The 13,410-nt window shown below is 43.7% G+C and overlaps 1 protein-coding gene across 1 annotated transcript; it reads left to right on the forward strand.

Moving 5' to 3' along the window:
- The first annotated feature begins 714 nt into the window (after positions 1-714).
- LOC125629750 (olfactory receptor 5W2-like) lies at positions 715-3,848 on the forward strand. The gene is made up of 2 exons (XM_048835148.2): positions 715-723; positions 2,901-3,848. Exons 1-2 carry the CDS (start codon positions 715-717, stop codon positions 3,846-3,848), a joined length of 957 nt encoding a protein of 318 aa, XP_048691105.2.
- The last annotated feature ends 9,562 nt before the right edge of the window (positions 3,849-13,410 follow it).

The raw sequence follows: 13,410 nt of genomic DNA on the forward strand, positions 1-13,410 counted from the left end.
TAACACCCTGAGCATGTGTGTGTAACTGCAGCCTGACCAGGAATAGTTGGCTTACACTCAGGCTCTCAGCACCCTTGGTTATACTGCAGGGTGACCCCAACACACTCCCCAGTCTTTGATTTTTATCTCCAGAAATGTATGTCCTGTGCTGCCCAGTCCTCTCCTGGACAATACCAGCTACATTATGCATTATTTCTTTAATAGCACTAATATGCCTGCAACTTAGTTTCTCAGACACTTCTATGCCTCCTAATTCGTACTCACTTAAAATCTATCTTTGTAGTCAATAAACATTCTTTTATTGTTTTATCTAATCCAGTGTATTTAAATAGAAATCAGAGATGGTTACAAGAAAAATAAAGCTAGAATGCAACTTGTGCCTAAGTTAACAAATGATGTGAAACTCAAAGCAAAAGTTTCCTTAAAACATGCTTTCAGCAGTCTTACTGACCAAACTTCTTAGGTCAGGACCCCTCCCCCAGTCCCAGGGATGCTTCCTTTATCCCATCAGATGCATCAATGGGCAGGCAGAGAGAGAGAGAGAGAGAGAGAGAGCAATGGCTTGGGCTTTCTGCCCCTACTTTTTATAGTCCTTTCTGCACTTTGAGAAACATTTCCACCTGGTTATCAAAAGAAAAAATGTCTATGTAGAAGGATGTTCCCTGCTGCTTTTTCCTCACCTTTTTGGGCTTCCTTTGTTTCCCTTCCTGCTTGATGACTCTGGTTACTGTTTAGCTACAAAATGAACCAACACACACATTTCTTTTTTTAAGACAGACCAGTTTGCCAGCCTCCATTTGGAACATGTATTAATAACATGATAAGTGTAATCTTATAACTTCTCATACATTATCAAAAATGTATTAATATTTGCGATGAGAGCATGACTATTTCTACTTGACTCATAGATTTATTTAGCATCTTAAATCTGAGCTCTTTGTGCAGATAATATGCAAGCAATAGGGATAGTCTGTGAACTGCAGAAGTCCAAAACATGTCCGTAATTCCAGAGCTCCTCTGGTCATCATGTGGTCTCCATCAAGCAAAATGAGTGAATCGATCTTTCCTACTTTTGGGAAGTAACCTAGCAAGGGAAGGACATAGGATACCTTGGATGATTCTCACTCTATAAATAGCTAGATAATCTGGAGTACTTTTACATGACTTACAGGTTTTACATTCCACTTATTGGGACGAGGACAATGAGGTGATTCTGAAACCATGAATGACTGAGAAGACATTAGCTACAGCTGCCAACAATAAGTACGTGTCACCTGTATCTAACTTTCTGTTCCTCTGATTCCGAATTTGTTGCTAAGGCTGGCTGAAAAATTTTCTTCACAAGTGTTTTTGATGGAAAATTGGATTTTCCAGTCAACTCTTTTTTCCATGAAATTATCTTTTCCCTGGAAATTATAAGATTTCCATCAACATTCCAAACTCCCCTCCTCCCTAAACGATTGTTGTGGGCCTCTGGTGATGTTCCAGGAAAGTTCAGCAAGAGGAGAGACCATCATGCACCATGAGGGATGTAGAGCAGCCTGGGAGCCTGGCCCATGTCACATATTGGTGGTGTGTGGTACTGGATGCACCCCCGTGGTATTTCCAAGCCAAAATATTTTTAGCAAAAAGATTTAGGTCTCCACAAACAAGCCCCCTTTGAGTATCAGCTCTATGAGGTACCCGGTATGCACTGAAAACAGCAGAATGAAATGTACCCCTAACCTCATACTCTGTAACTCTGGTAGTAATTGCATCATTTAATAGCATAGTAAGAAAGAGTGGGACAAATTAATCCCCAGGGCATGAATTACACAGAATGTGTCTTTGGTTCACTGAACGCTTTAATTAGGTGTTATGGTTCTCTGAGCTCAGGTATTCCCAGTTGCTTCAGGAATCATGTCCCACAGATCACACATCTCAGTATAAAACTTCCCGAATGCTCCAAACTGGCAGTTTCTGTCAATGGGGAAATGCCACCACATCTCTCTCTCTCTCTCTCTCCTCAGCAGGTAGGTGCTATTGTCCTGAATTACAGTCACACACACACACAGACACCACGGGGATCAGCAGGTATTAAATTCAAAACCTCCAGCACTAAAACCCTCAGCCCCAACTTCGACCCCTTCAGCTAAAGGAGCGACCTCCTTGGTTGAAAAAAATAGGCAATTACCTAGTCACTGAAGACAGGGCTTCCCATTCTGTCTCTGGGTTTCATACAGGCTCAAGTAAATGCCCAAAAGGTTAATTAGCACAGCGAGCAACTTTACTGCAAACGGACTTGCCAGGCAAGAGATCTCCCCTTGCCCAAAGAGGGTGGAAAGACTGACAGTCCTTTACTCTCTCACCTTCTTTAGCTAAGGACCAATCCCTTCAGAGTAAAAGAAAAGGAGGACTTGTAGTACCTTAGAGACTAACACATTTATTTGAGCATAACCTTTTGTAAGCTACAGCTCACTTCATCACTTCACTGTAGCTCACGAAAACTTCTGTTCAAATAAATGTGTTAGTCTCTACGGTGCCACAAGTACTACTTTTCTTTTTGCAGATACACACTAACATGGCTGCTTCTCTGGATCTCTTCAGACTGATTCTCTCACAGCAGAATCACAAGTCACTGTTTTCTGTTCAGATTAGTGAACAGGAGTGTTTGTGTGGGGGGCATGATTAACCTGTGTGTCATTGTATTTGGACAGTGTCTGCATTTTATAGAACACCTGGAATTACAAGCTGTGAACATCTGGCTCTGTGGACTAAGCCCATCCTGGAGCAGGTACTTAAGTCCATTAAGAAACTGATCTCCATTTATCTTCACTTCTTTAATTACAGAAAGGGAGCAGGTTTTCCGCACCATACACCTGCCCTCATCTCTGTAGCTGCCTGATCTCTGTTCAGAGGAGATGGAAAAGGGAAATCACTCAGAGGTGACTGAGTTCATTCTCTCAGGATTGACAGATCGTCCGGACCTGCAGGTCCCCTTGTTTGGGGTGTTCCTACTGATTTATGGCATCACCCTGCTGGGGAACGGGGGGATGATTTTGTTAATCACAATGGATCCCCGACTCCACACCCCCATGTACTTGTTCCTTAGTAATTTGTCTTTCTGTGACCTCTGCTTTTCCTTGATAATTTCCCCTAAGATGTTGCTGAATTTCTTAACCGAGAGGAAAAGCATTTCTTTCACTGCCTGTGCTGTGCAACTGTTTCTCTGTATCATTTTTGCAGATGTTCAGTGCCTTTTGCTGGCTGTGATGGCGTATGACCGTTATGTGGCCATCTGTAACCCGCTGCTCTATACGGTCACTATGTCCAGGCAGCTTTGTAAAGAGCTGGTGGCTGGGGTGTACGCTGTGGGGGTGGTGGATTCAATGATACACACATGTTTTACATTTCGGCAGTCATTCTGCAGTTCTAACATCATCAATCATTTCTTCTGTGACATCCCCCCGCTGCTCGCACTCTCCTGTTCTGACACCCGCATCAATGAGATTATGACATTTGCTTTCATGAGCTGCATTGTAGTGAGTAGCTTTGTGACTGTCCTCCTCTCCTATTTCTATATCATCTCCACCATCCTTCAGATCAGTTCTTCCAAGAGCCGGCGCAAAACCTTCTCCACCTGCTCGTTCCACTTGACTGCTGTGGTCCTGTTTTATGGCACTCAAGTCTTCATGTATTTACGTCCCCCCTCCAGCTATCCCATGGACAGAGACAGAGTGGCCTCAGTGTTTTACACGCTGGTGATCCCCATGTTGAACCCACTCATCTACAGCCTGAGGAACACGGAGGTGAAGGACGCCCTGAGGAGAGCAATGAATAAACTCCTAACCATTCTTGAATCTGTTTAACTCTCTACCTCTTCAGTGATGGGGAGTGGAAGCTTGGTGAATTCAATTCTCAGCCAATTGTAATTTAATTTTCCAGAGCCCAGGGTAGTATTGTTCATTATTGTACTGTTATTGTTACTCATTTGTTTATATTCCAAGAAGGTCTGCAGACCTCAACTGAAATCAGTGGACAAAACAGAGGAAGACTCATAGGGCAGAACTAGAATGAAACCACCTCAGAAGGATGTATGTGTCCAGCATGCAGACATCAAGCTCCCAATGGGCTCTAATCCCCAAATAAATCCATTTTACTCTGTATAAACTTTACACAGGGTAAAATGATAAATGTTCACCCTCTATATAACTGCAAGAGAGATATGTACATCTGTTTGCTCCCCCCCCCCGGTAACAATTATTTGCACTGAATTTATAAATAAACAAAAGTGATTTATTAATTATAAAAAGTAGGATTTAAGGGGCTTTAAGAAATAACAGAGATAACAAAATAAGTGACAAAGCAAAATAAAACAAAACATGCAAGGTGAAGTTTAATACACTCAGAAATCCATTACAAATGTTAACTTCTTATCCCAGGTGTTACAGTAAAATCCTTCTCAGGTCACATGCCTTTTCTGACCTGGGTCCAGCCTGTTCTCACCCACTCCTGTGGTTACAGTTCTTTTGTTTCCAGGTCCTTGCATGTATCTCCTTGGGGTGGGGAGGCCATGACTTAAGATAGCTGAAGACACTCATTGTTTGCTTCCCTTCGCAAATTCCATAAGGCAGGAAATCTTTTTTATAATTCCACTCCATCTGGAAAAGTACCAGCTTCAAGATGGATTTCACTATCAGGGGACATGGTCACCTTCACTGTAAAACCCCAATCTCCATTCTTCTTGGGTTGTCCCACAGGTACACAGGAAGTCTTGCAGTTAAACAGAGCCATTTACAGTTCATTGATTTTGAAGCACCTTTAATGGCCTCCACTTAAAATGTCTTCATCAGTAATACAAGTTTATACCTTTTTCTCCTAACTCTGGACATACAAATAATCCATGTAAAGAAATATGATGAACACACTTAGTAGATTATAATCTGTATAATAACTTGTTACATGGGGCATGTAGCATAAAGCATATTCCAGTTATGTTTTATTCAGAAGCATATTTTCATAAAGCATATGGACTTCAATGTTACACATGGCTTTGCCCAGCACTGGACAGAAGAGGGAATTGAACCTTAATCTCCCACCTCACAGGTGACAACCCCCACTAAGTGAGAGACAAACAGGTCAGTTTCAGAGCATTTCAGCCTTTAATTGAAATGACAGTGAGCCATTCATGGGAGGGGTAGTAAAGAATTATCCTTAGAGGAGAAATTTCAACGTTTCTGAACATATTTTACCTATCAAAAGAAGGAAAGAGCTTTACCAAGGGAGGGAGAAGAGTAAATGGAAGAGGAGAGAAAAATAGCTTTGATAGAAAGGGGGAAATACCCTCATCGATTCAGAGAATGTCTATATTAAAGCCTAACCAATTTATTTGAGCATGAGCTTTCGTGAGCTACAGCTCACTTCATCAGATGTTTACCGTGGAAACTGCAGCAGACTTTATATACACACAGAGAATATGAAACAATACCTCCTCCCACCCCACTGTCCTGCTGGTAATAGCTTATCTAAAGTGATCAACAGGTGGGCCATTTCCAGCACAAATCCAGGTTTTCTCACCCTCCACCCCCCACACAAATTCACTCTCCTGCTGGTGCTAGCCCATCCAAAGTGACAACTCTTTACATAATCAAGTCGGGCTATTTCCTGCATAGATCAAGGTTTTCTCACATCCCCCCCACCCCCATACACACACAAACTCACTCTCCTGCTGGTAATAGCTCATCTAAACTGACCACTCTCCAAGTTTAAATCCAAGTTAAACCAGAACATCTGGGGGGGGGGGTAGGAAAAAACAAGAAGAAACAGGCTACCTTGCATAATGACTTAGCCATTCCCAGTCTCTATTTAAGCCTAAATTAATAGTATCCAATCTGCAAATGAATTCCAATTCAGCAGTTTCTCGCTGGAGTCTGGATTTGAAGTTTTTTTGTTTTAAGATAGCGACCTTCATGTCTGTGATTGCGTGACCAGAGAGATTGAAGTGTTCTCCGACTGGTTTATGAATGTTATGATTCTTGACATCTGATTTGTGTCCATTTATTCTTTTACGTAGAGACTGTCCAGTTTGACCAATGTACATGGCAGAGGGGCATTGCTGGCACATGATGGCATATATCACATTGGTGGATGTGCAGGTGAACGAGCCTCTGATAGTGTGGCTGATGTTATTAGGCCCTGTGATGGTGTCCCCTGAATAGATATGTGGGCACAATTGGCAACGGGCTTTGTTGCAAGGATAAGTTCCTGGGTTAGTGGTTCTGTTGTGTGGTATGTGGTTGTTGGTGAGTATTTGCTTCAGGTTGCGGGGCTGTCTGTAGGCAAGGACTGGCCTGTCTCCCAAGACTTGTGAGAGTCTTGGAGTCTCACAAGTCTTGGGAGACAGGCCAGTCCTTGCCTACAGACAGCCCCGCAACCTGAAGCAAATACTCACCAACAACCACATACCACACAACAGAACCACTAACCCAGGAACTTATCCTTGCAACAAAGCCCGTTGCCAATTGTGCCCACATATCTATTCAGGGGACACCATCACAGGGCCTAATAACATCAGCCACACTATCAGAGGCTCGTTCACCTGCACATCCACCAATGTGATATATGCCATCATGTGCCAGCAATGCCCCTCTGCCATGTACATTGGTCAAACTGGACAGTCTCTACGTAAAAGAATAAATGGACACAAATCAGATGTCAAGAATCATAACATTCATAAACCAGTCGGAGAACACTTCAATCTCTCTGGTCACGCAATCACAGACATGAAGGTCGCTATCTTAAAACAAAAAAACTTCAAATCCAGACTCCAGCGAGAAACTGCTGAATTGGAATTCATTTGCAGATTGGATACTATTAATTTAGGCTTAAATAGAGACTGGGAGTGGCTAAGTCATTATGCAAGGTAGCCTGTTTCTTCTTGTTTTTTCCTACCCCCCCCCCCCCAGATGTTCTGGTTTAACTTGGATTTAAACTTGGAGAGTGGTCAGTTTAGATGAGCTATTACCAGCAGGAGAGTGAGTTTGTGTGTGTATGGGGGTGGGGGGGATGTGAGAAAACCTTGATCTATGCAGGAAATAGCCCGACTTGATTATGTAAAGAGTTGTCACTTTGGATGGGCTAGCACCAGCAGGAGAGTGAATTTGTGTGGGGGGTGGAGGGTGAGAAAACCTGGATTTGTGCTGGAAATGGCCCACCTGTTGATCACTTTAGATAAGCTATTACCAGCAGGACAGTGGGGTGGGAGGAGGTATTGTTTCATATTCTCTGTGTGTATATAAAGTCTGCTGCAGTTTCCACGGTAAACATCTGATGAAGTGAGCTGTAGCTCACGAAAGCTCATGCTCAAATAAATTGGTTAGTCTCTAAGGTGCCACAAGTACTCCTTTTCTTTTTGCGAATACAGACTAACACGGCTGTTCCTCTGAAACCTATATTAAAGCCATTACTTGACTTAGAGATGGTGTGCAGCAGAGCCAGAGTGTAGATGCTTTCCACGTTCATGGAAGGGTTTTCCTTCAATATAGTTAATCTACATCTCTGAGAGGCAGTAGCTCTGTCAATGAAAGAATTACACTGAGGGTCAGTACAAGCTAACAGCCTTGCACAGGGTGTGAAAAGTTTCCCCGCCCTGTGTGACGGAGCTCTGTTGATATAATTTTTAAGCATAAACCAGGCCTCAGAGAAGCTGCCGATCAAAAAGGCCAGTTGGGAAATCTAGTTCTATCTCCCTGCCAGGGCAGTAGAAACCCCTTTGGTTCTTTTTGTTCAGGCTAGTTGGAAATATTCCAGCTGTGCCAGCTTCCCAGTAGACATTATTCTGCAATCTGATCAAGCTCAGTGTCAGGTTGTCTGTGTGTAGTGGGCACTCTGTCTGTGTGTGTGTGTTTGGTGTGCATCAGGCACTAGTTGTGTGCATGTGGTGGAGGGGTATAGTGGAGCTGAATGTCAAGTGTAGAAAGGTGTGTCCCTTGCCCTGCCCACGGCTCAGTTTAAGTGCTCCTGTCTCTAACACTCAGATGCCTAGTTCCCAATGGGGTCCAAACCCCACATAAATGCACTTAACTCTGTATAAAGCTTATACAGGGTAAACATAATTTGTTCACCCTCTATAACACTGATAGAGAGATATGCACAGCTGTATGCCCCCCGCCCAGGTATTAATACATACTCTGGGTTAATTAATAAGTAAAAAGTGATTTTATTAAATACAGAAAGTAGGATTTAAGTGGTTCCACCTAATAACACACAGAACAAAGTAAATTACCAAGCAAAATAAAATAAAAGATGCAAGTCTAAGCCTAATACAGTAAAAACTAAATGGAGGTAAATCTCACCCTCTCTTGATCCAGCTGAAGACAAAATGGAGAGGTTTCCCCAGGGGCTTAGATAGTCTCTCTCTTGGGGGTGGAAACCCTTTCCACTCTCCCATGCAGAATCCAGCTGCAAGATGGAGTTTTGGAGTCACATGGGCAAATCACATTTCCATGCATGACTCAGTTCCTTACAGGATGACGCCACATTCCCAGGAAAGCTCACATTGTTAGCTTAAGTGTTTCTCGATTGGGCACTTACTGAGAATAGTCTTTTCTCAAGAGGCTGACCAACTGCTTCACTGAGGCTACTTAAAATCAAACAAGTACATAACCAGTATTCACAAATTCGAATACAAACTGTTACATGCATGGAAATAGGATGAATATATCCAGTAGATCATAACCTTTGCAGAGATATGTTACATGGCACATCTAGCATAAACCACATTCTACTTATGCCATATTTACACTCATAAGCATATTTCTAGAAAGCATTATGGGGTGCAACATCACACCCTCCTCCTGAACATACTGCCAGAGACTTGGACACTGTCCATGGTGGAGGCAGTACATGTAAAATCCCTCTTTGTTTCTGTTCACACCCCCTTTTAGTACCTCTAAACCGTATGATGTCATTAATTGGTGTTCTAGCAGGGTTTGGAGTTCTTGGTCCCCGGATGCCTGAAAACAAGTTGGGGTGTAGTATTGCTAATTGAAGGCAGACAGCAATATCTGTTAAAGTGGAGGTGTCTTGGCATTTAGCCACCAATGCCATGAGGCAGTGTGCCTCAGTTTCCCCTTCCACACAGCAGTGTAGGCCTGTTATTCTTTTGATGCTATGCCAAGCTTCCAGCCTGTTTTTAGGTATAAGCCAAAAAGCAACATTCTTGTGGGACTGTCTTGTCATCATCCCTAGCATGAACAAAAGTTTTTTCCACAAAACAGGTGTGTCTCACATCTTTGAAGGGTTTACCACGAGTATTATCTCCTTTCTCTTGACCCATAGATGAAGTAGCAAAAGACACAAGACTAAAATGAAATATTCCACGGACAGGCTTTGTTCACACAATTTAACTAGTTTAGTGTCTACTGCATTTCCCAATTCCTTTGTGTACCATGCTAGGGGCTCTGATGCAGATTCTTCTGTCTCTTTCGAGAAGGCTTTTAATTCAGGCATATGTTTGAGGCTTTGGCAAGGAAAGGGGCACTGCAACCATGCCTGCCCTTGGCCGCTCCCTCTTGTGAAGCTTTCCAAGTGCAGAGATTTTCTCCCACCAGCCTTGAAGAGAGAGTGTTATTTTTTATAAGGATATTAGGAATAACATTCTTTAATGGAATGCTTTGGATCAGTAAGATCCCCTCAATTACCAAGAGGTCAGCTGGGTGGGCGCTCCCCTCCAGTAGATCTGACCCACAGTCTTCCCTTAAAACCTGATTCACAGGAGGGGGTCTGACATTTTAAATGCAGATTTTTCACCCTCCTCCTGGGAAAAAGCCTCCCTACAAAAGTGGGCAGACCCTCCAGCCTCCCCTCACCTTCCATCTGGACTTCCTTCTATGGGCTCTATGTGGGTGCCCCAAAAGGGAAGGTGACCCTGTTCCAGCAGTGCGCTCACAGCTACCAGCTAGGACAGACCCTTCCCTGGCCAGCAAAATCCCCCTCTTTCCCTCAGGTTGGGCTTGCTTCCAGCTACAGAGTGCCTGGGCTCTCTTCCCACCACAGCGGTTACCAGGACCCCAACTTCCATCATTGGGGTACATGTTTCTGTGCACTCCAGAACAGGGCCTGTCCCCTGATGACCTTAAATTTCCTGGCAGTCAGGAGCTGGGATGGCCTCCTTATAACAGGTGGAACATTCCCCTCCAGCAGGCAGATGATCACAGGACAGGAGCTGGCTTTTTCCAACTCCTCCCGCAGGCACTTGCCTTGAGCCCCGGAGCTACAGGAACTGGTTACAGCCATTCCTGCCCCGAAGGCTGCAAGCTTCACTGCTACAGAGGAATTTAAGAGACTCTCTCCTATTCCCCCACTAGCCCATGTGACTTCACACACATACCCCACCCCGGTGCTTTGAGCACAAGATTCCTTCTCGCTGTTAACCAAGCCTGGCACAGATTCTGCAACATCAAAGAAATCATTCCCCGGTTGAAATGGTGCAAAATTGTGTGCCACTGTGGCAACAGTCAGCTCAGCCTGCAAATCACCAGTTTCCATGTGTACCTTAGCTAAAGGGGCAAGGACTTTCTAACCTCCCACCAGTTCTAATTCTGCCATTTCCCCTGGCAACAAATCCTTCTCCTGGATCAGGTCCATCCTGACCACAGAAATCTCTGCCCCCGTGTCCCTCAATCCCAGGAGAACTTTCCCATTCAGTTTAACAGCATGCATGTGCTCACTGCTTGGTTGGGTAGAAGCCCCCTTTACAAATCCTGTGTGGAAAGAGGCAGCAGCCTGGCTCTGAGAAGCAGCAGCTTCATGTGTTACCTGCTGCCTGTTCCCACTCAGCAAAGGACATTTATTCCTCAGTTCCTCAGTGGACTTACAATCCTAGCACCTCTTGGTCTCCTCTGCGGGTACAGGAGAGTTGGGACGAGTAACAGGGGAATGGGGAGGTGAACGCTCAGCCTCCTCTTTCTCTGGGGTAAAATGGTGATTCTGCTTCCCCCATCCCTGTGCCCCTCTGCCCCGGTTTCTGTTTAACGGCCGCTTGTGATGGCTCAAAAGAGTCTGCAAACTCAGCCAATCCACCCACTGCATCCACCTTTTTGTCCCACAAATGCTCTTTTACAACATCACTGCACATATTCAGGAATTGTTCCTGAGTAACCAAATCACACATTTCTTCCAAGCTTGTAATGCCTTTTCCCCTCACGCACTTATCCAACACATCTCTCATTTCATTTACATAAGCCACATTACTCTATCCAGATCCTCGCTTAAGACTCCTGAATTTAAACCTATAGGTTTCAGGTGTAATCTGAAACTGTTTCAAAACCAGTTTCTTAAATTTACCATAGTTTGAAGCGTCATCAATAGGAATCTTACTGAATACGTCCAGAGCTCTTTCAGTCAATTTTGCTACCAACGTGGTTATCTGCTGATTGTCAGGAATTGTGTGCAGGGTGCACAAAGCTGATGAAATATTCGGCAATATCACTGGACTCATCATACCGCAGACACTGTTGCTGCCATTTGTGTATTTTGGGGAAGTGGGGCCAGCTGCTGGATGCTTTTGTCTCTTCCACTCCATAACAGCCAGTTCAGGCTTCTGGGCCTCAATCTGGGCCTGTATTTCTCTGTCTTTTAACTCCAGGGCTCATTTGTCCCTGGCTGCCTCTGCTTCCATAGCCCTTTTGTGGGCAGCTGCTTCCTTGGCTGCCTCTGCCTCTTTGAGCTTCAATTGAAACTCCAGGTCCTTTGCCTTCTCTTCTGCTTCCACTCTGGCCAGCTCTACTTTAGCAGCTGCCTCACTGGCGGTCATTTTCCTGCTTTCTTGTACTGGGCCACACTCCCTGTGCAGTTTACTGAAGCTGAGATTCACTCTGTTCAGGGGCTTCTTAGTTAACAGAGACTTTCCCAGTGCCCAGTGTTCAGCCTTTCTGGCCATTCCACAACTTCTGCCGTTCTAGCTTCTTTTGATCTTCACTCATACTTATTTTGCTTATTTTTCCATCCCTATTTCCCTTACCCGAAATAAGCAATCAGAAAATAACAAACCAGTAACCACTTTGTCTGTTCTCCACCCACCACAACCAAGACTCACTTAAAATTACTCCAAGTGTCTCAAAGCAATCAGCTGTGCACAGATCCTGCTCGACTACACCATTGTGATGGGTTGGGTCACAGAAACCCCTTTGGGACTGCAACGCGATATGCTGAGTCTCCTTCTGAGCCTGTTTTCCCTGCCAGCTTGGGACTTCAGTACCTTACCTTGTTTGAGCCAGACACACTTGCCTGCTGCAAACCCAGATCCAAGTATGAACCACATCCCCCACAACCTGCAGGCTTTAGTGAAAACAGCTAAAGAAGTGTTCCTGTCTCCAGCACTCAAATACCCAGCTCCCAATGGAGTCCAAAAGTCAAATAAATCCATTTTACTCTGTATGAAGTTTATATAGGGTAAACTCATACACTGTTTACTCTTTGTAACACTGATGGAGAGATACGCACAGCTGTTTGCCCCCTCTCACCCCCCCCCCGGTATTAATACATACTCTTCGTTAATTGATAAGTAAAACGTGATTTTATTAAATACAAAAAATATCATTTAAGTGGTTCAAAGTAATAACAGACAGAACAAAATGAATTACCAAACAAAATAAAATAAAACACATAAGTCTAAACCTAATACAATAAAAAACTAAATGAAGGTAAATCTCACACTCAGAGATGTTGCAATAAGCCTTTTTTTACAGACTAGACTTCCTCCTAATCTGAGTCCAGCAATCACTCACACCCCTGTAGTTACTATCCTTTGTACCATTTTCTTTCAGGCATCTTCTTGGTGTAGAAAGACTACCTTTTGTGCCAGCTGAAGACAAAATGGAGGGGTTTCCCAGGGGCTTATATAGTCTCTCTTGTGGGTGGAAACCTCTTCCCCTCTCCTAAGCAGAATCCAGCTCCAAGATGGAGTTTTGGAGTCACATGGGCAAGTCACATGTCTATGCATGACACAGATCCTGACAGGCCGACGCCACATTCCCAGGAATGCTCAGATGTGGATTGGCATCTCTCAAAGTTCATTGTTAGCTTAAGTGTTTCTTGAATGGGCACTTACAGAGAATAGTCTTTTCTCAAGAAGCTGACCAACTGCTTCACTGAGGCTACTTAAAATCAAACAAGTACATAACAGATATTCAAAACTTTGAGTAAAAAAATGATACATGCATGCAAATAGGATGAATATATCCAGTAGACCAAAGCCTTTGCAGAGGTGTTAAATGGCCTATCTCACATAAAACATATACCAGTTATGTCATATTTACAGCCATGAGCATATTTCTATAAAGAATTATGGGGTGCAACATCACATTCTGTTTCATGAAGAATAAGTTTTGGAAATAAATAAGTTAAGAAAAGAATAATCGCGACAGAGGT

The sequence above is a fragment of the Caretta caretta genome, chromosome 6 (genome assembly GCF_965140235.1).
Source record: "Caretta caretta isolate rCarCar2 chromosome 6, rCarCar1.hap1, whole genome shotgun sequence".
NCBI classification, from domain to species: domain Eukaryota; kingdom Metazoa; phylum Chordata; order Testudines; family Cheloniidae; genus Caretta; species Caretta caretta.